Source organism: Prinia subflava, chromosome 3 (genome assembly GCF_021018805.1).
Source record: "Prinia subflava isolate CZ2003 ecotype Zambia chromosome 3, Cam_Psub_1.2, whole genome shotgun sequence".
NCBI classification, from domain to species: Eukaryota; Metazoa; Chordata; class Aves; order Passeriformes; family Cisticolidae; genus Prinia; species Prinia subflava.
The window spans coordinates 3,106,953-3,134,754 of NC_086249.1; the positions used below are offsets into that span (position 1 = coordinate 3,106,953).

At 37.9% G+C, this 27,802-nt stretch overlaps 1 protein-coding gene across 2 annotated transcripts in view; it reads right to left on the reverse strand.

Annotated features, from left to right (window-relative positions):
• Window positions 1-1,854: 1,854 nt before the first annotated feature.
• The window catches only part of CBLB (Cbl proto-oncogene B), a 126,053-nt gene continuing 100,105 nt past the window's right edge, over window positions 1,855-27,802 (reverse strand). The window contains exons 12-19 of one of the 2 annotated variants that reach the window (XM_063393799.1): window positions 25,308-25,760; window positions 23,376-23,470; window positions 19,756-19,899; window positions 15,726-15,805; window positions 15,494-15,625; window positions 14,070-14,207; window positions 11,504-11,623; window positions 1,855-5,684 (exon numbers count right to left, since the gene is read on the reverse strand). In XM_063393799.1, the coding sequence (XP_063249869.1) occupies window positions 5,422-5,684; window positions 11,504-11,623; window positions 14,070-14,207; window positions 15,494-15,625; window positions 15,726-15,805; window positions 19,756-19,899; window positions 23,376-23,470; window positions 25,308-25,760 (1,425 nt within the window). In that variant the 3' untranslated portion in view covers window positions 1,855-5,421. The remainder of the gene's footprint in view (window positions 5,685-11,503; window positions 11,624-14,069; window positions 14,208-15,493; window positions 15,626-15,725; window positions 15,806-19,755; window positions 19,900-23,375; window positions 23,471-25,307; window positions 25,761-27,802) is intronic. The other variant, XM_063393800.1, reaches the window with a different exon arrangement.

The following is a 27,802-nucleotide window of genomic DNA, read 5'->3' on the forward strand; positions in this document are numbered from 1 at the left end:
ACATGGACAGCCAGAGTAGCTTGACTACTGTGCAGATTCAGCTACCCAAAAGGAGCAGGTATTTTGTAACATGATTACCACAGCCTGGGTCTGACTCCTCAGGCTGGCATCCTCTCTCCTCCGTGCTCCACCAGACCAGCAGGTGCATCTCAGCATATGTACACACATCCATTAAAAGCCAAAATGAGCTTGAAAACAGAGGTGTTTCCACTGAAATCCTTATAAAGATTTTGGTTGTTTTGCTAGCTTGCAAACACTTTCTGAGCAGAATGCTACTTCACATTTCCCTCTGCTGCTAAAACCCTGGCATGCTGTTGCTAAATGACGTGACACAATGTCCTCAGAGAAGGACACTTTCCTGGGGAGGAACACAGTAACTGAAAACTGGAAAAATCACAACAAACACTCCCTCATGGGCACTGCATCTCCCAGCAATTCACACTAGCTAAATCTCACAGGGCAACAGGAGACAGGGGCTTGGATTGTTGATACAAAATTATCTCCCTTCTGCCTAGTTATCTGCTCCTCTGCCATCCTGCTAGCTGCTGTGGCACTTACTGCAATAAAAAATGCTGTTTCCCAAGCACTTCTGTTGTAGTTGGACTGGCTGATTCCTTCACAGATCCACACAGATTCTTCACAGTGAGATCACTATTCCATGGGTTTATGCTTTTACTTCTGGCAGGTCTACGAACCAAGAATCTTGTCACAGTTCACATTATTCTGTGTCTTCTAAGATCTTTATAACATTCATGATGTTTATGCAATTAAGTTTCACAAATTGAAGATCTATTTTCTGATTTAAGATTTAGATTTGGGAATCAGCATTTATTCTGAATAAGAATTTTCACTGCTAGACATGAAATCATCTAAGACGAAATGGAATATTCACAGTACACACACAGTGTTTTGAAATCTAAACTTATCAATTTCCTGATGGAAACTTACTGAAACTGATAAATGGAGGCAGGTATCTTGTACAGAATAATGACTGGGTCTATCAAACAAAAATTCCTGAAACATTCCCAGAGCACTCAGCTGCTAAAATTTGATTGTAACACAATAAAGTAACACCTAACTTTCACATAAGACGAGTAAAAATGACAGAAATAGGCACTTATAGTACTAAAGACAAGTACCCCAAACAGGTGAATTCTCCAATTAGCAATATGACTAGAGACATATACACAGTGGACAAGGATTTAACACACTGAAGGAAGTTCCATGAAAATCTCAGCACTGAAGGTCTAATCCAACTGCAGGGAACAGCACTGGGGTTAATTTAAGTATCAACAGTTGTACTGTCATGCAAAGTAGAGGGGCTCGATTTTCTAAAAATTTTCCAGAACGCTGGGATACAGCAACAGGAAAAAAAAAAGTTTTAGCTAAAATATATTTGACATTAAGAGTACTATGCTTGAGAATGTAAATGTACAGGTTATTAAAAAAAAATCAGTGTCAGCTAATTGTCATTTTCTTCAGGAAAAAACCCCTGCAAATTAATATACAGTCGGACGATGTGTTCACCACTTTGGATTCTAAATATTTAATGGTTAGCATCTTTCTGCCATACAGCTATCACATGCATATTCCAAAATTACTGCCAATTTATTAACTTTTACTACTGAAATTGAGAAATGAGGTAATGTATGGGGATATAAAGCACATGTCTCAATGCAATGATTCACCTTATTTTAGAGCAAGGCCTCATTTTTGTGGCTTACAAAACAATGGTTTTTAAGGCCCCTACAGAGGACAGGCTATGTTGCTAAAGCATCATATGAGAAGTGAAAATATTCAACACCAGCGAGACAGAGTCTTGAAAAATCATGAACCAACCCAACATTCTCTTAACATTAATTTTATAAAATACCTTACATGAACAGATAAAGAACTTGAGCATACATAATAACCAAAATTTAAAAAGAACGTTGAATAAAATATAAATTAATTGAACACATTATCACTAAATTTGCCACGTTAGACAAGTTTATAAAAGGCATTTTCAGATAAAATAGTTATTTGAAAGAAAATCCTTCAAAATGAAACTGCTGAAGTCCTTTTTCAAGAAGTCACTCCTAAAAGCGCTCAATTCCAGGTCATCAGGTAGCACCTGCATTTGCTTTGAATACGGTGTTCATTTGCTTCAAAATCTGTCAATGTTTAAGACACAAATTTAAATGCTTTCAGGTCAAGAGTTGTCAGTGCAAAGTAAAGCTTCAAGCTGAAAATGAGAGAAATAAAACAGAAGAAATGATCCTGGTACAAAACTTCCTAAATTCACATTATAAAAAAGCTGTGCCAGATGCACTCTTGAGATACTGGACATTAACAAATTTTACCAGTGGCCATTTTAGGGTTCCAGACAAGTCATTAACATGGCTAATTAACATTAACATGGCTTCCTTTAACACAATTTCATTTTTCCTATACATAGCCTTTGGAAAAGATCTTTGCTGCTGATGTCCATCTGCTCTGCTCAACTTCTGCTTCAGCCAATTTGCTCAAAATGCAGTAACTTAGTCAAAAAGGAGAGAAAGGCTGAGACCAACAGACAACACAAGGATGGTCTAAAGACTGCAAATGTTTCTGAGTTTTAACCAACTTTGTTCACCCAAGGACTCTCACTCAAGTCAGTCTTCCCTAAAGTTATGTAAGTGCATAACACACTGCCAGGCTCAAAATCTAAAGTCTTTCAAAGGTTAAAAACACATTCAGAGAACTATGTCTTTAGAGAACTAGACTACAGCCAGATTAATTTATTTTAAGCCTATTAATTCCTGCAGAGTAAACATCAACACTCTAGCAAAGCTGAGAGTGCTGCTGTTTATTTGTTGATACAAAACAGCAGCAAATTTTGCTGTTTGACTTCAAAACTGCTAACCAAAACAGGTCTGAAACAGTCTGCACGCTCCACTATTTAGAAGTGTTATTAGCACACTCATTTAATGATTAATGGAACTCTTTTCAAGTTACCACTCAGAATATTGCTCATCAAGTTTGGGTTTTTAACATACAATAAAAAAAACCTGTCACTGGTGATCACAACCACAAAGAAGGAAAACTTTAAAAACCTTAATCAGGCAGCAGTTCCAGCCTCTAATTGAAATATAAGGATGTAATTTATACTAAGCTGCTGCATAAAAAAAGAGAAAATGAGTTCTTCATTACAATTCAAAATTTCAAAACTCAATCTGCAGATTGTTTGTTCATCCTTGTAAAGTGCTCTTTTTTTCACTGTCATCATTGCTATGCTGGCAGTTATGCTAGAACCTCATTTCAGTAATTCCAGTACAACCAGAGTGTATAATTTAATAGCATGAATCACTTTCAATTCATAGCTAGCTAAAATGCTATAGTGATGTTACAAACAAACTAAATGAACAAGAGGGTTCAATACTACACAAAAAACTCTCCCAAAAGAGAGGAAAGAGATTTACTTGAGCCAAAAGCACAGAATATAACTTACACCAAAACTTTTCCTAAACTGTACTTGAGGAATGAACAATTACAGGAAGATGCAAATGTCTTTTCCTGGAATATAAACTCAGAAGCATTTGCTTAAATCCAAATGGAGCAGCAGCTCTTCCCTATACCCTGAATTCTCCTGATCAACTTTTATCACTGAAGCAGATTAACAATATCCATACTGTGCTTCACGAAGCTCCAAAATAATTAGTTTTCAGAATAAATATTTTGATGAAACAACGGGACTTTGAGATAGCACAGTAATTTCCAATGGGTGTTCTCAGCTACTCCAAATCCTGCAGTTCAGCCACGTGCTGCCTTTAAAAACATCTTTACAACAAACGCATTGGCTGATGAGGTCTGATCCTGTGATACGAATTCCAGCACTTGCTCAGAGTGAAAGAGAACACTAACAGCTGAAAGGGAATAATGAATACATACTTCACACCCAGCCTGGCACACTGAAAATTTTCATATACTCCTCACATCTCAAAATGAGAAAAATACTATAACTACCACATGGTTTTATTTTTTCAATAGTATTGGAACAAAAATTTCCAAGTTTCCTAATAAAACCAAGAAAGCAGCATTCTTAAAAATTGTTCTGAAAATATTTGGACTCAACTTTGAAAGTACTCAGAATAGAGCTGTCTTCTCTCCCCTTTTTTTTAAATCATGAAGATTTTTAAATTGGCTTGCATCAATTTGGGCTCAAAAACCAAATATGAAAGTTTGGAGTATCACTAACCAAGTAAAGCAAAAATGTATTTCCAACTAAGCAGCTGGAAACTGAGCGAATGAATTTGGGTGTTAAACACATCCTTGAGGTTATGAAGGGTACAGGGGAGGGAGGAGGTTACTAAAGAACTTTGCAAAAAATATTGCTACAGTAGCATTAGGACTTAACAGTGCATCAAAGATTTAAAGTTTCCAAGTTAATACAAACTGATCCAAGCCACAATGAACCACAGGATAATCACTCAAACAAAACATTAACCATGTTCTAATTTACTGAATCCAGAACTGGAGTTTACCTGAATACCTTCAATACAATTGAAAAAGATTCCTTTTAGTCTTGCCATGAAGAAGTGGTGCCATTAGTGTGTAACAGAAACACAGTATTACCATGTGCATTTGGCTTTTTTTTTAACATCTGCAATCAAATACTCAAATTTGAAAGAGATTTTACATGTCAGAACTCAGTACCACTGCTGCATGAAGTGTTTTATTCGTTGGCTGGGATTTTTTTGTGGAGACTGCATATAAAAGACCTTGAGACTACAGGTCATGGAATTCTTGTTTGACAGAAAGCTGCCCAACATTAATGTCAAAATACCTTTAAAAAGGCAGTTCACAGAACAATGTGTTTTACATTCAGATACTTCCTCTCTCAAAAGCAAAGGAATCTCAGAAGAAAAAAAAATCAGTAGTGAAGGCCACATACTTTTTGCATTTGATGAGCTGAAATGCAAAAAACAATTAAAGCATTTTGCAAAAGAAAAAAAAAGACCAAAAGAAACACAGAACTTCTGGAAAGCTGATGATTTAGTTGATGGAGTGGTCAGCATGGAAACTGTTGGGAATGCTACAGCAGAACTGACCACGAGTACAAGGGAATATGAACAGGACATAGTACAGGCACAAACTAGAAAACTGTAACTTGTAAACAAGAAAAAGCATTTCACAGATTAAAAGTTCTAGGGAAGTAAACTTTTTTTAAATTACTTTTAAAGTTCAACCCTGATTTAAAAAAGTATGGCTAGCAAAAATACATAAGCCTCAGCATATTTATAAGTCTTGATCAGAGCAGCCAGGAGCCTTTGATAAACGGCTGGAAACAAACATCCTTCTGCTAAGGATGGAAGAAAAATATTCCATTCTGTTCTTCCTCTCATTCCCCAATCCACACGTGTGTCTGTAGAATTCATATGCTCCAAGAAAATCTTGATGCTGCTATAGATTGAGACGTGGGGAGACTGGCGGAGGAAAACAGACAAATTCTCTTAAAATACTACGGGCCACGTCAACATTATTCTGGGCAATTTCAAGTGCCCTCTTGACTTCTTCAAAGGAATAGCCCTCTCCCATAAGTTTTGCAATTTTTGCATCCACATTTTCCATGGAACTGTCAGAGCTGTATGCTTTCCTGTGATGTATTTCTGGTGCAGTTCTCCGAGGAAGTGGTTTAGGGGGCCTGGCTGGTGCTTGTGAACCATCTGTCCCAAATAAAAGAGATAGAGATCATTATAAATTAGCCTAAGATTGTGTAATATATTGGTCAAACCCCACAAGAATGGTTTAAAAGTAAAATTCTAAGGAACAGAAGAAATATTATAGTTCACCAACACAGCTCATTTTAAAATTTTGACAGAAGCTGAAGTCCTCAAGAACATTCAAAATGGAAATAACGTAGCAATATACTATTTTAATAATAGGGATAGAAACATGCAATTTACAATCTGGATTATCTGAAGTTGGAAGAAAAAGTATGCTGGAACAGCAAACACAGTGAAAATAGCCAACAAACTCTTTTAAGCTCTGCAATCTCAACCCAAGTTTGAGAACTTCTGAGTTAAAAAAAACCCAAACCAACAAAACAAACTAACAAAAAATCCACGACAAAAACCTCTACAAAAATGAACAAATAAGCAAAACCCAAACACAAATTTGATCCCAATTTTATTGAGGACCATGAGTTCTGTAGAAGAGGAATCCAGACAAATACACTTGAAGGAGAAACATCCTTAATTTCTTGATCCATCTTGCAGATTCTGTCCATTCAATTGCTATGCACTTCATGCACAGCAGCTATACACAAGTACATAAATAACTGGTTTCTCAAAAAGACCTCGAGCCCAATTATTCCCATCATGAGAACAGAACACGCTCCTTCCTCTCCAGCCCCTCTGGAAACATCTCCTGGTTCCTCATCTTCCGCAGAAAGGTTACCTTCACAGTGAATGCTGGTGAAAAAAAGCTAAGACTCAAACTTGCTAATCTTCCCAGAGTCAAGAGCTTTGTGCTCAAGTAAACTTGGTACTTTACTGAAACGCCTTTATCCTCACTGATTCCACAATAAGAAGCTTAAATACAAGCAGGCACAGTGCAGAAAACACTTTCAAGAGCAAAGTATTTAAAAAATTAAAAAGTCTTTAATCCCTCAAAAAGGGTTTTAACAAGTCCTATCAACAGTGACTTTGATAGATAAATTAGAGGAATTTCTGGCTGTGATACTTCCTGTTTACTTACACTGAGAGCAGTAGCATTTTCCAGTGTTAAGTACTTCAGAGACAGTTCTTTAGGCATGGAAGAAATGTTATATTTCCAATATTCTTGTTGCAACCTTATCATAACACTGGATAGAGAGAACTATAATTCAACCAAGTGCATTAAACACCTCAGATAAACGAAAGCACTTCACACAAGAGCATGTCTAATGCAGGTGTATTCTTCTTTCAATTTAGTTTTTCCATCAATTTGGATGCATGTTGCTATAAAATTTAATTCCACTTCTTAATTCAGAAAGTTAATAGTACCTTTAGCAAGATGGTAATACTCATATAACAAATGGATGAAAGTAATTTGATGAAAGATTTACAGTAAGGGGCTAACACCTAGGGGTACTAAGGGTTACTTCATATTTGTTTTGATTTTTTTCTCTCTGAAGATAAAAATAATGATGTAAATGACAAACATTCTGAAACAAATCCAAACCTGCTATGAAGGTGTGGAAGATCTGTGAAACACTTGTCCAAGAAATTAACTATAGCTCAGGAAACGTGGTTAATCCCTAAAACCTGCATCAGAAACAAGTCCAAATTTCTCACTTCACTTATTTTAGGAAACTCAAGACTGTAAAAGAATAATATTCTTTATCTCTATAATGATGGCACATCATTTAAAGCCAATCATTTTTCTTTCACAAACATTCCAACTGTTTTAATATGTACACTACATTATGGACTTCACTTCTACACAGTATGAAACAAAATTAATTTACAAACTTTACATTTACCCCTGGGCTTGAAGTACAGAAGAAATTCCTTATGCATAAATCAGACCCTTCCCTGTGCTTGTGTTACATGGGAATATTTTTGCTTGACTCAGCCTAACACAGGCTTAAAACTGAAGTTATTTCTTGTTTAAAACCTTCACTTGGCTGAAGCTTTCAAAGAAACTTTGTTGAGCAATCACATAATTTAGAAAGGTCATTTTTAATTCTGTCAGCAGATTTGAAGCACAGGCATTTTATTCTCACTGCAGCGACATCTCTCTATAGCACAGATACTCGGAGATCTTCAGCGCTTGCTCTCAATTCCCATTATTATTTTTTTAAATGCTGACATCTCTTCCAATATCTTCACATCCACATAAAATTTCAGCTAAAGCTGGGTATCATACTGGATCCTGGGCTTAAAGATACTAAGCCTAAGCTGCATGTCCATCTGGACACTGAGATAGAGGTATTAAGCAGGACTTTCCTTCCTTACCTCCCATCCTCTGATGTTTCAGCCACCAGAAATGTCTAACTAAAAATTCAAATAGATTTTCTAACTGTGCAATTCAATTAACAGTTTCTACCACGTGCAGCTTCCCCCACCGCTCACATTTCTGTAATTCAGCATTAGATTGAACCCTTAGGTGAGGGGTTAGTACAAAGGCTGACACAAGCTCATTTACTAAGTGTTTAAAAAGCACGGGAAAAGTGGCGAGAGCTCTGTGGCACAGTGGGAGAGGCTGCTTGTAATGGTGCCAGCTGCCTGTTCCTCTCTGCTGTGAAATGCCCTTCTTTTCTTCTCCTGGACTCCTGGATCTTCCACCAACACAGACTGAGGAGCATCAGAAGCAGGTGGCAAAGGCCTGCTGTGCAAGGCCCTCTGTGGAAAAGCAGCTCCACCTCACCTAACTGGGAACAAAGCACACCCAGGGGACACCTGCCCTAAGGAACTCAGAGAGCAGGGAGAAGGTGAGGGAGGACCCACTGCACACACTGCTCCACCAAGCTGTTAGGCACTATCTTTGCATTTTGCAACACTGTGGATTACATTATTTCCTCTAGAGTTAACTGAAATACGCCCTGAAATAATGTTTTCTAGAAGGAACCCAAATTTGCAAGCCAACGTTTTCATAAGGCCAGCTGAGAGAATGAATAGGCAGCAGGCAAATATAGTTAACCAAACATTTGAATCTATATCTTACAGAATAGCTACGTTCAGCAAGATAGAGCAGACATCTATTAGAGGCTTAATTTTCTTTTTCCTTTCCCTCTTATTATTTGCTGTACTTCGGTAAAATATTCTTATTATTAGCAATATCATAGAATAATAGAATGGGTTGGGTTGGAAAGGACCTTAAAGATAATTTAATTCCAAGCCCCCTGCCATCAGCAGGGACACCTTCCACTAGACCAGACTGCTCAGAGCTCCATCTAATCTGACCTTGAACACTTCCAGGGATGAGGCATCCACAGCTTCTCTGGACAACCTGTGCCAGGACCTCACCATCCTCACAGTAAAGGACTTCTTCCTGATACTCATCTAATCTCTTTCAGTTCTCCCCTGTCCGTCCTGTCACTACCTGCTCTTGTAAAAAAGCCCCTCTCCTGCTTTGTTTTAGGTTAGGTCACACCAAAACCTTCCCTTCTCCAGGCTGAACAATGCAGATTGTCTCAGGCTTTCCTCACAGGAGAGGTGCTCCATCCCTCTCACCACCTTGGTGGTCTTCTCTGGACTGACTCCAGCAGGTGCATGTCTTTGTTATGCTGGATGCCTTTCTCCAGGTGGGGTCCCATGACAGCAGAGCAGAGATGTTCTCTCCAATTCCCTCCCTTGCCCTGCTGGCCACACTGCTTTGGATGCAGCCCAGGACACGTTTGCCCCTCTGGGCTCCGAGCACACGTTGCCAGATCATGTCCAGCCTCTCATCCAGAGCACAACCACATCCTATCTCCTTTTCTTGCTCTTTTTGTAGTAACTTTAAACAGTTGTTTATAAGAAGTTTGAGAAACCATGCCTTTGGGGGAGTGGGTTGCATGGCTGAGTACTGTTTCTGAAGTGCTCAATACTGGATACTGGAATTAAAATAAATTACTTGGTAGACGAGAGGGATTCAGTTAAACATCACGACAGCAATCTTAAAAACAGTGAAAGTGAAGCAGAGAAGTTAAAGCGCTGCCCATGCTACTCTAGGAACCCCGTGGCTAAATTATAATTAGATTTTAGAGTGAACTCCATTTCTTTTTCAGCTAGTTCAAAGAATCACCTTACAAAAGCACTGAAATGAAGAATTTCTTAAGTGAGCTGATTAGTTCAGGATAAATGCAAACCCAAAGTTCTGAATACAGTTACACTCTCTACATTGTCTTTTTAAATCATAGATGAAGGTGAACCAGTTCATCCTGCAGCTCATCAGTTCTGTCCTTTGGAATTACTGCCACTGTAAAAACAACTTTCCAATTAAGAGAATGACATGATCTATCACATAGTTTTCATCTAATTGAAATTAAATGGAATATCTTGCTGCAGATCATGCTGATTTAGAATGATATTTATAGCAAAAGCTGACACGTGAATGTTTTAGAAGATGGCTGTGGGAAACACAGATCAAAAAGTATTAAGTAGCACCAGAAAGCTCCAAGTTCTTAACTACCAAGTATCTTGCAGTGATTTAGGAAAATTAAAAATTGTTTGACCCCAGAAGTACAAGAACTGCAGGAAAACTCCACAGCTTTAAAAGTAGTTACATCGCTGTCATAATTTGCATTCTAAGAGAGCTCAAAACACCATGAATAAATTGAGTGAGCATTTAAAGACAAATAGATGCTCCTCACAATGCCACATATAAAGGATGTGTTATAAACTCTTTTCTTTCAACAAAAAGAGAAACAGCTATATTTGTAAAGATACTATCCCAAAAGAGAGTATTTACCAAAGGTGTCACATTAATTCATAATTATGCTACTCATTAAAAAAAAAGTAAACCTGAAGAGAGCTACAGAAATTTCCCATCATTTAAGTTGGAAAAATACACTCTTTTTTTCCCCATACCCTAGCAGCATGAAACTCTGTATTTCTTAGAAGGAGAATGTAATTACTACTAAAAAATGTGGGTTTCTTCCACTCTGGAATGCTGCAATTGAACAATGGTGATCATTACAACTGAAAGATTAAAGTCCTTTCCTTTATGCATAAGAAGTCTTTACACACAACTTTATCCATCTGGAGAATGATTAATGATACAAAACACCACTTGTCTGTTTCTTTGTTTGGTTTCTTCATACAGCAAAATAACGTGTTGAGCCAATCCTCCCCCCTTCCCATGTACCATGCACATCTAAAGAAAAGAAAATCTGTCTAAAAACTGGTGAAGGTACTTTGAAATACAGGTAATACTGTTATTATTTTTATTTACTTAGTAGATTTCCTTTAAATTTACTATTTTTGTTGCCTGAAAGCCATAACTAAAATTTCTTTGGCAGAGGAATTGTTTCTACTGTACCTGTTCCATTGAAAAGGAAGACTGGTTTTTAAGTGGTTTTGATTCTTGCTGTTTTATTAAGAAATACCTTAAAAGTTTCTTAGAAATTCAGACAAACATATTGGCAAAAAAGACAGAAAATAATAATACTTTACAGAGTTAAACTACTGTTTTTTTTGTTTAGGAGAAATGAAACAAAGATGGAAATCAGATGCTTGTGCTCCATTCTGTACTTCTGATCTCTTATGAGCTTGAAACGTTTCAGGAAAATCTCTGCCTTTCTCAAAAAATAAGGAACACTATCTCACACAAGCATTCAGTTTGGCAGCTGGTAAAATGGATGCCATAGCATACACACCTACACACAACAAGTAACCACTTCTACCTCGACTGCAGAACTTCGGTCTCTGTTACCCTTTGATGATTTAATGTTATTGTAAAGCAGTATTACCACTGCCATTTGTTGCCCAGAATGACAAAAAACACACTGGACTTTATGGATGCAAGTTGTTTTCTTCAAACAATTGTCATTTTCTACAAGAACAGTTTTGTGCCTCACCTGAAGATGGAGGAAGTTGATCATAGTCTTGAGATGTCCTATTTGTTTTGCCACCTTCTCCAGGCACCCTCCGAGCAGGTGGCAAAGGAACATGACCAGTTATTGGGTCAAAATGGGGATCTGTGATAACAGAATAAAAAAAGTGTCTTAGAATAATCAGAATAACTATTTGAGGGAGGGCTGAAGCATGGAAGGTAGGATCAAAACAGTCTCCCATCATGCAGAGGAACCATGAAACCAGAGGCATCCCCCAACACCACATGCACACAGACCTCCAAATTCAGCATTCACAGTACACATGTAGGTATGACTGAAGTGACAAACACAGGAGCACAGCTTCAAGGTGGTCTGTCGTGCACTGCCTGTGCTCTCTTCACATCCATGAGCTGCTTTTCAACCACCCAGCCCTGACGCTGCTGGGACTGTGCCTGGCAAGGTACAGAGGAGGCTGCAGTGCCCGAAGCAGCACAATTAGAAACATCCCAGCTATTCAGTTTACTTACAGCTTCATTACACCTCTATGCTTTGCAGTTCACAAAGACTGCAGGGCTGATTTCCTATTCATGCAGTCCCAGCTATGGGTAAATATTACAGGGACAGAATTTTAAAAAATTAGAGAAATAAACAATCCTGGTATATTGCCACCTCCTCTTTTCTCTTTGGCCACCAAAGCTGCTGCTGAGCAAGTGCAACATCATCCTGGATCTGGCTTCTGTTCTGGACTCAGTGCTCACAGAGTGTTTGTTTTGTATGTGAGTGCAACTTTTTGCTCGTGCTGATGATGAGATTATTATTCTAATCTGACAGGCTCTGATGGATAGCTGAGAAATCACCCTCAAGACTTGTATGGAAACCAATCATCAAAAACTCATCATAAATCTTTTACAACAGATTATGAGACAAGATGCAAAGTGAGTAATATAGCTTTAGAAATACCATATGAATAAAGAAAGACCAATTCACACAACCATGCATGCCTAAGTAGATGCAATACACTGCTAAGATTAATGAGAGCTGCTGCTGTTCGATTGTATTCCTTATGCAAATATGAAGAATAATACATAGCTGTAGATCCATATTCCAGATATTTATTTTAACGCCATTAAATGTTTTTAACACTATCAGAGACATTCTTAGATTATTTGGAAGTTACACTAAAACACTTAAAACTCTGCATGTTTCTGGGAACTGGGCACAGGCAGGACTTTGTGTGCACCTGTGTGTGAGGGCTCCTAGTTTTCCTCTCCATTCCCATCAGAACTGAACAGTGCAGTGTGTGTTTCTTCATCAGATACAACTGAGGCACCCATTCAGACTAGACTGCTGAACATTACATTGTTTTTATACTGAAGTGTAGAAGATGAACTACACTGTATTTATGAATATCAACCTTTAAATTCTGTAATGTGCTGTCTTTTCACCTGGATGCATTCAGCAACTTAGATGATAAAGTAACACACTGAATTGAATTTGCATTATAAAATACACAAAGCTTCGGCAAATTACTCAATGTCAGGCCTTGACTGATAGCAAAACACACATAATAAAAAACATTCCATAGAAGGTCACTGCACTTCAGCCTAAAGTAGCTCCCTTTAGCAGGCTCCACTCACACAGGTCAGCCAAGCACGAGAGAACCTGTCAGGCCATCATGCAGCTGCACATGACTGCCTGTCATCCACATCCTGTGACACTATCACCCAAGCATTCCAATTCCTCCCTCTCCACAGAGCTTCTAAGAAAAACAGACAGGGGAAGACAACATCCAACCCCACCACAAGGCAGACTATCCCTAAAAATATTCACAGAAAAGGTAAACTTAAGATACCAACATCCTTTGAAAGCTTCCACAGAGAAAAACAACAACAAAAAAAATCACTTAAAAACCATGTGCTGTAACCCACAAAAATCCTGCTGTAATCTGTATCATAATCAGTAAATGTATTCAACTTCATTACCCTGAAACTCAAACTCTTTTCAACTCAAAGACAAAGATCATTAATTGTAAACACAGTTTTCATACCTTTTATAAAGCAAAATACCAGACTGAATATATCACAGTGATTTGCAGGGAGGGATAGGTGAAAATCTGACTTAGCAAAAAGGTTATGAACCCCAGGACCTATCAACTGTGTTCACAATATAGTTTTGCAGCAAAATTTTACAACAGTTTTAACAAAGTAAAATACTCTTTTCCCTTATTTTACAACTTTTTTCAAAGTTTCAACTTGAAAATAACCCCCATGAATTATGTTTTACTGTTGAAAACAATGGAGTTGACAAAAGGATACAGACTGACATTACAGACTATAACAGAAAACTACAATTTACAAAATTTCTAGCCTGGTATCGACGTATTGACTTCGTTTTATTACTCTGTGATAATGAAAAGTGAAGTCTTTCTATCTTCTGAGGAGCTTTGCCTCCTCCATTTAAAAATTTGATTTTTAATATTTTGTAGAATGAGTTTTGAGGCCTAGTGACAACTTTATCACTGAACAGGTAAGCCTCTGAAGTGAAGGAAAATAAAATAAAATAAAAGATGCTGTTTCCTCTGCACTCTTACCAGAGTGAAGGAAGAGTTCGTGTCCTGAAGAGGGCCGGCTCCCTGAGCCAGCAGGTTTTGTGTGCTCAATCATGCTGTGCCGGGCAGGTGGTGGGGGTGGCGGGAGGGAGGGGGGCGAGTTATCAAAGGCATCTTCACCTGCAGTTTAGAAATGAATGAGGAGATGAGCAAAACTTCATTAAGAACTGTAGAATAAAGAATAAAGCTTAAACTTTATTTTTCTCTGCTGCTGAGGCCTTTACTCCTACGGCTCATCTAAGCAGTTCAGTGACTCCAGTAATGAAACTGTAAACCTGACTGTTAATATCCACAGCCCTCTTCTAAAACATGCTCTGAATGACCTTTTGCAGTGCTCAGTTTCTTTTCTGGGATGGAAGGAGAGATTGCTTTTAGTGACTCAATTGCCAAGAGTGTACTACAGTGAAAGCTTCACTGAGTATCACAGTAGAATAACAGCTGTATTTCAGTGGCTAAGCAAGTGTATTTATACACAAACAACAATGCTGGCTGCACTGAATCTGCTACATTTATACGGTGTATTATCTCTGTCTGCTGTTCAGAAGCTCTGACTCCAGATATAAAACTGAATTTTCTAGAGCTTGGCAAAAGAATGCACCTCTTATACAAAGGTGGTGCAAGCAGGACTAGAGTTACCAAACACTGTGATTTTCATGTGTTCTTTTGCCTTCATTTCTCCTGCATCTCAGGAACACCTCAGGGGCCAGAGGGAGCACAGTGCATGAACAAGGCAAATGTTCAAAAGGTTTTATGGAACCAGAAATTTGGATGCTGACACATACACACAGACACAACCATGCAGCTGAGTTTGTCAATGAAGGTGTGGGTGGTCCCCAAGCACAGCACCAATATGTATGCAGAGATCACTGATTTCTGTGTAGGAGAACAGAACCGAAATCAGGGTTGGAAAAAAGAGCTTTTGGTGACTGGATACAGCCGTGAGTTTTGAACTATCCCCTGATGGGGAAAAATCCCAGAAATGAACTTAATTTAATTTAGCAGTTTGGGTTTTTTTACTCAAATACCATATTTTTGGCATTCCTCACGTATTTGATAAAATAAACAGAATTCTTTAAGCTACAGTAGCAAAAAAGCTCCACTACTGCATTAAATTGCAATGCGCAAATTTCTTGGCAAGGGACAATTAAAATTTATTTTAGGGAAAATGGATTTTATTTTTCTGTACAGCTGGACTACAGATTCAGTATACCTTTTTGCCCGTCCCAGGTGAGGCCTTACAAACAGACTCCAAATGACACCAATATTGACTGACAGCTGTAATATTTATCTCACAGCCTGTCTGGTACTCCTAACACACTCAACACTGGCTGTTTTTCAGTAAACATGGCATTTAGCTCATCTGGGCAGTGTAAACCATCACATGTAATCAGCAAGAAGTCTGCAACCTAAAGGGGGCACCAGAAGATCATAATCGGAGGGTGTCCTGGTGAGCAAAGAGCTGTGTTTGGGGTTGTCTCTGGCAGGAGGCCGCGCAGGAGGCAAGGGTACCGCCGCAGTAGGTGCATCATAGACATCTCCTGAATGACACAACCACAAGAAGTGAATGTTTTCCTGCTGCACCCCTAGGGCAGCACAGAGCAAATCTTCCCGGAGAACAGCGCGGGAATGGGAACGTACCCGACTCTGGACGTTTGGATTTCTTGATCTCGGAAGTGGCTCCGTGTGTTCCATTCGCGCACTGGCCGTTCTCACACACCCTGGAGACAGACACCAAGCAGGAAGCAATCAACCCTTTAGCCCAGCATTAACTCCCTCAATGAGCAGTACCTGGCAGTTCACTCTAGGGAAAACAATCAGGGACAACAAGCCGCAGCCATTGTAAAATTTACATTTTTGGATATTGAGAGCAGACACTGGTTGACCCTCATTAAAACTGCTCTGAAGGATTATGCTGCTTTCTTGGTGACGTACTGACATGGCTTAAAATAACACAGGCTGCAATACAGGTGAGAGGAAGAACTAACACTAAACACAGCCCTCACTTCAGAGCTCAGGCCATTACTCTATTCACACAGTGACATCACAGGCTCAATTTTAGTTCACCTTCCCAGATGCTCAATTTTCTCTAGCAGAATTATGAAAAAAGGGAAATGTGGATTTTGGTAATTATCCACACCAAAGCACGCAGAAAAACCTATTATAAAAAAAGAATTATAGAAAATTATAGAAAAACCTATAAAAAAAATTAAACAAAACGTAAGAACAACAAAAAACATCACAATACACACTAATAACAAATTTCAACTCAACTTTGCCAAACATTAAAAAAAAACCCAGGGAAAACCCCAAAACTGAACCAGCCAAAGCAGTTTTGCAGGAACCTCTTCATTTCTGTATCAAAAAACTAAGTCTTGCTGGTGCTTCCACCACAGTTTACTGTTTTGGTTTTTTTTCATAAATAGAAGGATAGTCTGCCCTCAAAACTTAACAACAGTACTAAGTTAATATGAAAAGCATCCAACCAAACAGCAACAAGTGTCTACAAATCTTGTCAAAAATATTGGATGTTATTTTTTATAAGAAGATTTTATTCAAACATGGCAGGGAGAAATATTGAACAAGCCTTTTCATTATATTAAATATTGTTTAAAAATATGAAAGAACCAGGAAATTGCTCCTGCCACTGGAACTGTGGGCCCTGTATATTCAGAAAAAAACAGACACTTTCCTTGGAAAAAGGCCACCACGCTAAGCAATTCCAGCTTAAAGATGAAAGTCCCATTCCACTATGCACTATTATTATGAAACACTGGGAAATCTGCTAGAGTTATATACAGCTAGAATTTCAGATTTGGGGTTTTTACCAACAGTATTAATAAACCTATCAGCTTTGGCCAAATGGAAAGGAGGAACGAATAAAGGTCTGCAACAATTTAAAATATATCAACAGGAAAGAGGAAGTAAATTGCACCTGTGGTCACAAGAGTTACAACTAGGAGTAATGAAATAAATATAAGAATAGTTGCAAGATTTAAACACAAACAAACAATTAAATGCCTCTAACGGTAAGAGATCTTTTGCTGTAATATAATTCCTCCAGAGAAGTAGTAGAGGAAGTGTTGTTTTTTTCTCTGGCATTAGATTGGTTCAATCTTTCAAATGCAGTGGATGCAACACTTCCTTTGACTCCTCACCATATACAATAACTAATCAAGAATATTTTCTGCTCTAGTTGTAATCAATTGTGCATTTTCAATAATGTAACTAGACACAGGCAGTAAGGTAACTTAACATGGCAGCACTTCAGAAGTATTCAGCCCATGATGAGCCCAGCTAAGTGATCAGTTTACAAACAATATATTAACAGTAAACACCAGAAAAAAAGGGCATCCAATGAGTCTTGACAAGCAAGCCTTCTGTGCTTTCCCAATTTGGAAAAAGCTTTATTAGGAAAAGACAGTAAATGTAACAATGTAACATTCTTCTAATAATAGCCTAATTAGTAATGCTGAAATTCTTTCCTTTTATTTCTCATTCCTGAACTGATGTTCTGCAGTAACAAGCCAGACAATTAAATGATCTGTCAGAAAGTAAGACTGTGAATCATTTTTGGTATTATTCTTGAAATATTTTTAGCACTGTCATATCTACAGGTAAAACAGAAAAGACAACAGAAATTTGGGAGTGGGACGAAACAATTATGTAATTCTAAACTACAAAACATTCTGACAAAATTTTTAAGCTCTTTAGCTTACTGAAAACTCCAAGTACTATCCAAGAAGTAAAGGACTAACACTTTGGGAAGAGAAAGTGACACCAGTTGAAAGAACTCAAATGTGCTAAAAGTTTATAACATTAAAAAAAAAAGGCAATAGCAGTTTTGCTGAACAATAACGAGAAGTTAAGTTTCACTGAAACAAAACATCCCTCCCATGTTACTTAATGAAATTCATTAAAAGAACACAACATCTACCAGGAACCAGATTCTTTCTTGAAAACTTTATCTCAGTTTTCACATCTAAGCAGTGACATTAGCTAAAATAAGTTATTTTAAGTATGCAGAACATCAGACTATTTGTTTTTTCTTTAATGCTTAGGAGAATGATTTGAGTTAAATTTTTTATCAGAATGCCTAAGAGGAGTTGGTGGTTTTAATCATGAATAGCAAACTGAGGCATTTGGTCTGTAGCAAGTCCTGAATTCATGTAAAAAAACCCACCACATGCACAGTAAAATCTGGAAAAAACTTGGAAATCATCTTTCTATCTATAGCCTCTATTAATAATTCTAAGTGTCTGGTAAAATCCTGTACCAGCCAACTGAAGGCACTCAATTATTTTTTTCTGTAAAATAAAAATTGTAAGATTCTATTTCTCCAGCTGCTTATTTTCTCAAGAACCTTTCAGTTTGAATCTATTTGCATCATTCCCACACAAAAGCACAACAAGATCCCATAAAAATGGCATAGGTAAAAAGGATTAGGGTCTTGGAATTTTTTTTCTTCTTGCTTCCCATGTTTTTGTTCAGCCAAGACAGTTCTATTTATTGATTTTTTTTTAATGTCTCATACAGAAGATAAAAATTTAAGTACTTAAGTTCATTAAGCTTTGACAACTGTACAATATTCATGTCTATGCAGTGAAGCCTGGATCAGGATTTCTAAGACAGAATTTTTAACCTGCATGCAAAGAATGATCATATAATGAGCTTTTTTCTACCTGCTCTAAATTCTGACTTAAAAGGTCCAAAAATTATTATTGGCTAATTTGGGGTGAGAGCCATGTTGAGCTTTATAGATGGTGGGTTCTCGACATCACATTCTGACAGAAAGGGGAAAAATGGCAATACGTCACCAAATTTTTTTAATCATAGGAAGGTCTAAATTTCTTAGATCAATATTTGATTTTAATATCATACTTGTGACCTACAAGACCAGTAAAACATTTGCCCTATTTTCCTCCTGTGACTCAAATTTCCCCCCAGACTTACAGTCTTAATTCCAGCCTATCTTTTTAAGGGGCAAAGTTCAGCAGGAATGTCACAGCCTTCAGTTGCCACATCCCTTGCTCCAAGTCTCCTTGTCATAATCCATTAGTAATTCTGAACAGTGAAAGTTTGGAGGCATTGTTTCAGAACATATTTAAAGCTAAGGAGACATATCCCACCTGTATTTAAAAAAAGGTTCTCTTCCAGAGAAGCACAAAGAAAATATACTGCCAAACGGGCTCAAAAAGCTAAAAAGACCCATCATACATTGGACAAAAAGGGAATCAAAGTATGTACAATTGCCAGTTCACATACTTTTCAGTACCATATTGTTTTTAAATTGAATTACATAAAATGTGAAAGGCTAAGAATTTCAAAGTTGATTGAGAATTTCAGTCGCACAACTCTCCTTAAAATTAAATTTGAAAGAGTTTTAGGGGTTGAATCTCCTGGTCAGTTTTGAAACCTCAATGTAAGGGGAAAAAAAAACCCACCTCAACTGCAGAAATGGTATCCAAAGGCAAAAAATACCCAGTTCTGACACAAGAGAGGCACAATGATGTGAACTTCATAGGTTTATATCTGTGATGGTGGCCAAGTGAAACAGAAGCTTACAAGGCAGGCAAGCTTAACCATCATTACAGACACTGAATCCAGTTAATTTTGGAAAAAAGCAGGGGTTTTTAAAAAAATGTTTTTCAAGGCTGCTGAATTACCTTACCGAGCAAGAGGTTTTATATTATGTCCATGAGGTGGTTGTGAGCTCAGTATTACAGGATGTGAAGAAGGGATTTTGTATTCATCATCATCATCTGCGTGTTCCCTTGATTTATCAGACAGAGAATTTGCTGAAGGACCAGGGCACCTAAGGAAGTGAGAAAAATATTGGTTTATCTTTAGCTGTAATGTTCTTGACCTCAGATAATACCTAAAATACTCTTCTTTAGCCCAAACATCCTGAATACATCTGCTACATACAAGGAGACAAAAGCACCACGACAAACAAACTTGTAAGGTTACCAACTTTTAGTCACTGAGAACACACAGAGCAAAGGGCAGCTGCTCTCCTGAGCTGAACAGCTGCTTTAAGCAAGCACAGCAGAGCAGAGAATTGTGAAGAATTAAAGTGCTAAATAGGCACTTGCAAGACTCAGCCTGCTTGCACTTCTCAAAAGCATTAAATGAAAGTTAATTCAGACAGAAGGTGTTTAGCAGGGGTGATTTAGTGATGCAGAGGACATTCACCCTCTCACTGGCCTGCCAGGCAGGGTGTCTGGAACGTGCACGTCAGCCCTGCTCCTTGTGTCACCAAAAAGCACCAAAGGCTGACCTCAGGGGAGACACGAATCCCAAGCCACACTCTGCCCTAATGGAACTGTGATTTCACCTTCAAAATTTTGTTAGCGAGATGGACAGATGGCAAGAGGAGAAACACCTTTTGGTGCTACTTTTCCCTCAGCTACCTCAAGGCAACTGAATACTCCTAATTTAGTTACAGACTACAAAAGGCACTTGGAATTGGGTGTTTCATTGTGAACTCAAAAATGGATGCTCATGCAAAATACCACTGTGGTTTACAGCACTTTTGAGACAAAGGGTCTGCTACCGATGCAGCAAAATGGGAGCAACTCACCAGAATGAAACAAATATTATTTAATTTGAAAATTTTGAAGTTTTGGGGAAGAAACACTCTGTATCTTTATCATAAGAGTCTTAGAGATCTTTTAAAGAATAAAACAGCGATTTGATCAAAACTCCTAGAAAAGTCTGACATAATTAAAAAAGTCCAGTTAAAAGTAACTATTTTCACATGTCCAGTCAAAAACATAAGGGCTGAGTGGAAAATAAAAATCAGATGTTCAGTTAGCAAGAGTCCAATATTTCATTACTGAAGTACAGTTTATGATAATTACTTTAATCAAACAAAAATAAATCAGCACTGTTTCCAGGGAAAAAACCCAAGAAAAGCTTCCAGTGCTTTTCTATTAATGTAATTTTTTAAGAAAAAAAAAGTCATATTTGTAACATTATATTCAGTAAAAGCTGATCAAACAATTTAAGTAGGGACATTTTAGAATTGTGAAGTTTCAAAGAGAGTCATTTTGGCTCCTTGTTATTTAGAATAAGATATTTCATACATGATCACTATATCCTTTAGTCAAATGTTGGGAATTACAGACTGATTATAACAAGTAGAAAGAACAGAATGCCTTGGAGCTATATGAAATAAACCAGCTCTCAATCCACCACACTGCACAGATTGGAGAGCATAGAAAAATGAGCAACTTGCTCAGATTAATTGGAGTAGCACAGTTGTGAAAAACAGAGTATTTTGAATCAAGTACAGTTCAACATTTATGAGTGCTGAGCAAAATCACTTCAATAGGAAGAAAAACAGACTGTAAAAATATTCTCTCTGACATTTCCAAATAAATCATGATAAATATTATTTGAGTTCTTTTTTCTGAAAGCAATTGTGGTTGGTGGAAATTGCTGTTCTTAAAGATTTTTTTCCCTTCCTCCCCATTTTTCCCACCTATAATATTGTCACACAATATTATAGATTACTGGTGTATTTCCTAGTGGTGACAAAAACTTAACTTTAAATAAATTAAAAACAGACATATTAGTGTTTAAAGAAAGAACACACAATGATCAATTTTTAATAGTCATTATATATATTTTAGTAATTAGATAATTTGAACTTCTTACTCCTAATGTTATATATTGATAATTTTACATTTTAAAAATCAAAACCTTAAATTGCCTGTGTGAGTTTTAAAAGGTGTAAGTACAAAGCCAAAAAGGAAGTGAAAGTTAATTTCTTCCTCAAAAGTCAATGAAGTTTGGTTTTCGCAAATGAAGGTTTTTCCTTCTTCCTGGAATTCATCAATTTTCTATTCAGAAGCCTTCAGCTAATGAAAGAATTTCTTTTGACCAGGCTGAAGTCTCACACTCTAGCCTTGGACTGGCCTGACACGGATTTTGTACTTGTACATATTGTTACAACATTGTGTGGACTTCCCAGTGCTCTGTGCATACACTGTACTTTGGTACATCTGCAAATATCTGAGTGAAAGAAATGGGATTCTCATAAAGGAGGATGATTTTCTATGCTATGAAACACAAAAATAAGAATACCCCCTATTCAGATTTGCATTGTGTTATGAAATAAATAGACTAGAAGGGCACATGTGTCCACCAGTACTCCTGTGGAGACCCCACCTCCATCAGGTTACATCCTGACATTTAATTACGGGTATGTCTGGATAATATTCTAAAATTTTCTTCTGAACTGACAGTAGGCATGGAGAACTTCACCTCAGCAATTGCTCCACTTGAAAACAGGCTTCTAAATAAAAAAGTCAATGCTTCACTGCACCTTCATTGTAGTGCTCAGGAAGAAAAACCCGAGCATATTAATAAAATGCTGAAATATATTTGTCTTCTATATTAAAGCTAACTGAATACAAAAATGGAATGAGAAAGCTCTCATGACTAATACGAACTGACTGTCCAATTATTTTATTTAACAGCAAGAATCACAAGCAGAACATTGGAAACAAGTTGTAGGATAGCATTACTATGATATGCTCCAATTTCCTTACAGAAACACAAAAAAGGACTAACCGCATTATAGAACTTCCAAGCTTTCAATTTTAAATACATCTTGTTCTGTACAAAATTCTGTCTCCCTCAGAGTCTGAAGATACTTACTATGATAGCAACATCTTTATTTAAAAAAATAAACAGTCCTTTTGCTGGAAGACAGTAGTCTGCACTTGAAATGACAAATCATCCCATATTCTGGAACTCAGGAAGGTTGATCGTACTTAGAATTACATAAAATTTTGGTTGCTTGTTTTTTAGACACAACAAATAAGAGATGATAGTGTGAACCCTGGATAAAGCTCCACATACTGAAAGCCTAGAAAGTCTGACTAGATTAGGGGCAGAACAATGACAGAACACATTTTTTAGCCCTAGCACTTCCCCTAGAATCTGTCATCTCCTGTGATAAACAGCTCTGACCACACTTCTGTAGTAATAGAAGCCAAACCAGACAGTATCTGCTCTCACTGCCAAATGCCTGTGAGCAAGATCTGCCACAATTTATCCTCTCTCCCTATACAAACATGCTGTGTTCAATTAACAGTAGGACTGCTCCCACTTAATCAATACCCTTTATGTTTCCTCTGTAAAGGCACATGAAAATTCATGGAAAGCATATCAAGTTATATTAGTTCTTTTTTTTCCCCATTTTTTCTTTTAGCACCAGAGAGTCAGTGCTATTATCTAACATTAACTAGCACTTTTCTTTTATAGATAAAGGTAACTTACTTTATACTAGGGATGACAGAGCCAGCTGGAAGAGGGGGTGAAAGCCGTGGAGGGACATCATATTCGTCATTCATCAGATGACCATTTGAAAAAACCTAAAAATCACACAAGTATTACAGTGGGTATCTCCTATCACTATGGATATTCATCAACCAGGTATTACACAACAGACCTTGAGAAACCTGTGGGTAAAGGCTTTTCCAGGAGTTCACACCACAGAGCTGTCTCCGAAGTGACTCTCAGGCCTGCTTCAGCTCACCTCATTTTGGAGCATGTTAGTTTGAAACCTCACCAAAAGAAGTTCCCCACAACAGTTACTAGACAGACATTCAGTTATAGCTGAACTGCTTGGGGGAAAATTAGGATTTTGAGATTGCAAAGGGAGAGAGATGAAGTGTAATGGCAAAGCAACAGGTACGTCAGGCTGAACATATTAATTATTAAAACTGTGGTACAGCCTTGCCAGAATCCATCCTCTACCCACAGGATTTTCTTCCCAAACCTTGGCTTTAGCCAATAGCAAAAAGTTTATGTTACAACTGATATATGAATCAGGGAAGAAAACTGATTCCACATTTCTCTCACAAATGTCACTAGAGCCTGAAATGGTAATTCAGCGTTGCTTCCTCTAATCAAATGGTTTAGATCTACCACCTGAAGATGATAGTTCAAGCAGTACTTAGTTAAAGATGTGTATGTAACTTCTGCAGACTACACTTCCACACTGACTGGGCATTCCTACTTGAGAAGTACTCATTCCATCAGCTTCGGTACCGTGCTAGACCACAACAAGAATGCTACACAAAAGTACAGCTGGAGACATACATCCAGTATCTATCCCTTTAAAACCAGAAGAAAATCTGCAGCATTTTAAACAGCCTAGTTCTAAGTAAAATTTTGGTGCTTTGCCTCAATGCTGAGAAAAGCGTTACATCATCATTATCATCATCACCATCATCATCATCATCATAATTTAATTATATACAACATCACAGATGACTTAAGTACCTTTCATCACATATGTCAACACCCCTTATAGACAGTAATGGAATTTCAGTAAAATACTTCCAAAATAACCAAATCCCTATATATATATAGATATATATATTATATATATATGGGCAAATACTTGCTATATACACACACACACACATTAAAAAAAAAAAAAACCACCCAAAAAACTGGAGATAGAAAGGTTAATTAGCTTTGGTCTTGAGAAAAGCATATAATGAAAAAAAATGTTTCTAACTACCATGACTTAACCACAAATCCATCTATCTAAGCAAGAGATATGTAGTCTTGCACAAGCTATGCAGTCTTCAATCAAACAAAGAGAGCAGCTTTGAGTTAATAACCTCTATGAATAAATTACTGAGTTGCTTTGATAAAACTGATTAGAGCAGAACCAGGATTTTTTTCTTAGGACATTAGTATTTGATCTCTTTTCAAAGCTAAGCTTGACCAGCTGTAAATGGCTTTGCAAGTGTCTGAAGCTGTTAAATGCCTGAATTCAAGTCACCTACAGCAGAGCTAACTGGAACATCTACTATTCCATCAGAAAATGGACACACAGTTTTGGCATATGGCAGTTCCAAAGTGGACTTGAGACGCTACATTATTACAGCATACAGGGATACACTGTTATCATGGATAATTTGCTGGAAGAATACAGCAAATCTAGAATATTCTCTCAAAGATATTGTTCTAAGGTTTTATGTGAAAATTGTAACTCAGACTTTCACTTACTGTTGCTACATAAATTCCAGTATTTACCAAATTCTTTCTTTACGACCAGCTTATTATTAAGTATCAACAGAAGAGATTCAGAAACCATTAATCAACACGGGCCATACGAATACGAACGGTGTGCTGGCAGCGCACGACAACGCTGCAGCGGGGTGTGAATTTAGGACTCGACCTCTTCAGAAGTACCTTGGCACCTTCGGCGGGCAGCTCGTGGCGTCGGTGCTTGCGCACGAAGCCCTGCTCGGAGCCGGCGCGGCCGTGCCTCCCGTTGGCGCTCCCGTGCGACACGGCCGTCAGCCCCGCTTTGGGGGAAGCGTCGCCTCGGCAGCCCCCCAGCTGCCCGCCGGCCAACACCACGTCCCTGGGGCTCCAGGCCTCGGCGGGCAGGGGCTGCTCCCTGGCGGGCAGGGGCTGCTCCCTGGCGGGCAGGGGCTGCTCCCTGGCGGGCAGGGGCTGCTCCCTGGCGGGCAGGGGCTGCTCCCTGGCGGGCAGGCTCTCGGCGAGGTGCAGGTGCCGCCCGGCCCTGCTGTCCGGCAGCAGCGGTGGAGGCCGCTCCGGCGGCGGCGGCGGAGGGTCTCTCAGGGGAGGCGGCGGTGCTGGCAAAGGTTTGTCCTGCTTCCTCACCATGCAGGGGGAGGACTAAACAACACAGGAGGTTACAAAAGAAAGAGAGGTTACTCAGAGGCGTGAATGGCGCTTGTGCGCATTTATCGTTTCTGACTGAGGCGTCTTCCTGGCTCCATGGCTGTACTTGCCAGGAGGTTAAACGCAGGCATTGGTGGCGTTCTGCAGACAACCTGGCCCTTCTTCAGAAAGCGTGCCCCTATTTCTGATCTTCCATGAATAACCCAAGCAAGGAGTGGAAAGCAGAAAAGACAACTAACTCAGGCAGATTTATTTGACCCATAGTTTTTTCTAGTATCATTTGAATCTCTTATTCATCTGCTGAAATGAATTCTATGGAGTGTTTGGAAAAAGCAGGCTTCCTGATGTGGAAAAGAAACCCAAAATCCCTCCCCCCAAAAAAAATTCCCAGAGAGCAACTGGCTAACAGCAAATGAGCACAAAAAAAAATGATTAGAGAGCAAGGGGAAGAAGAAACGATTATTTCATTTTTAATGATATACCTAGGGATGACTTCAATCTTTACATGGCATGCACTGTGTTAGAGTGCCGAATGTGTTTGAATCACAGCTCAGTTTTTCAGGTAGCAACCTAATTAGTTTGCAGTTTTACTTGCAATTAGCTTATCTGCAAGCAACATTTGTCAGAATACTTGCTTTCTAAGAATCGAATTATATCATGAATGGTTAAATGTGGTCTAAAATTATGTATGCTAGTATTAAAAAGCTTAAACCCAGGTTATCAGGAAAAAAACCCACATAGCTGCACAAATCTGACAAAACTATAACATTTTCACTACGATTGAATTATTAATGGAAATTTACAAAATAACAGTAGGGCCAGGTCTTTACAAATGTTTCATCTCCAGCTACCATAAGAAACACAGGAAAGATTATTTCCCTGGGAATGTATAATTTGCTTGGACTTTGGTAAGTCTGCATATTATTACCACTTATATGGAAAGAAATGGAGGTCACCGAACTTTTAAAGTAAGAACAGCATTTGCTCTCACTTCACTGGCTAGCCCAGCACTATTCTTCAAGCAGTACCTCAGCATGTGACTTGAATTGAAAATACAGTTATTCTACCTATAGGCCTATGCATTTTAAAATGATGTAAACTAAATAAAGAAGTGTTTAACTCACTTGCTAGTCAAGTAAAATAGTTATTTTCACTGTCAACACAGGAAAATAATATCCCGATCCAGACTTTTTGTTATACCTTATAGTTATAAATTATAATTTTTAACTTGAGCAAAATAGAAAAGCTGACGGTTTTTTTCCTGAAGGAGTAGTTTTGGCAGGACTAAATAATCTTTTTCTCTCTTTAATACAATTTTTTTACCATATGAGATAATTCTTTGTTGCCCTCATCTTGTTTCCCTTGCACCTCACAATTTTTTTTTTCTTAGGAAAAGTTTCACGTAAAAAGCATTTTCAAAAAATTAAAGCAGCATTAATGCTATTCCTGGTTTACTTTTTTTAAAAGCCATGAACTCTGAAAAAACCCATTGTAAAACTAATTTTTAATTGTGTGGCATGTGTTCTGTGTATATCCTCAATGTGTTATAAATTCCTTTGCATAACATAGGAAGTTAAGGAAAAAGATTAAAGAAACTATGCAAACTTCTATTTTTTCTTCTAAATTACAAACTACTAAATCTTAAAAAGATATTTATTTCCAACTTTAAAGTAAAAACCTGACAAAAGAAACAAGCTACTTCAAACTGGATTATAATGAGCACACAAGTTTGAAGTTATGTCCTGAACTTGAATTTGTCGTATAAAAATAAAAAAATTTAATCTAATCCTCTCTCTATGCAGCAATTACAATAAAACAAGCAATTTGTTATAGAGAGCAACAAACAGTATTTGTTCTCTTTCATGCTTACCCACTCAAAAAATCACTGAATCTTTAGTATCACTAGTTTTACAAAACATAGCATACAATCATATTGGCTATCAAGTCATTATTATTTCCCTTGAAATTTGAGTCCTATTATATGCCATTTAAGGTTTTGAAAGCAGTGTATCTGCACATATTTTTCTTGTAAGGAC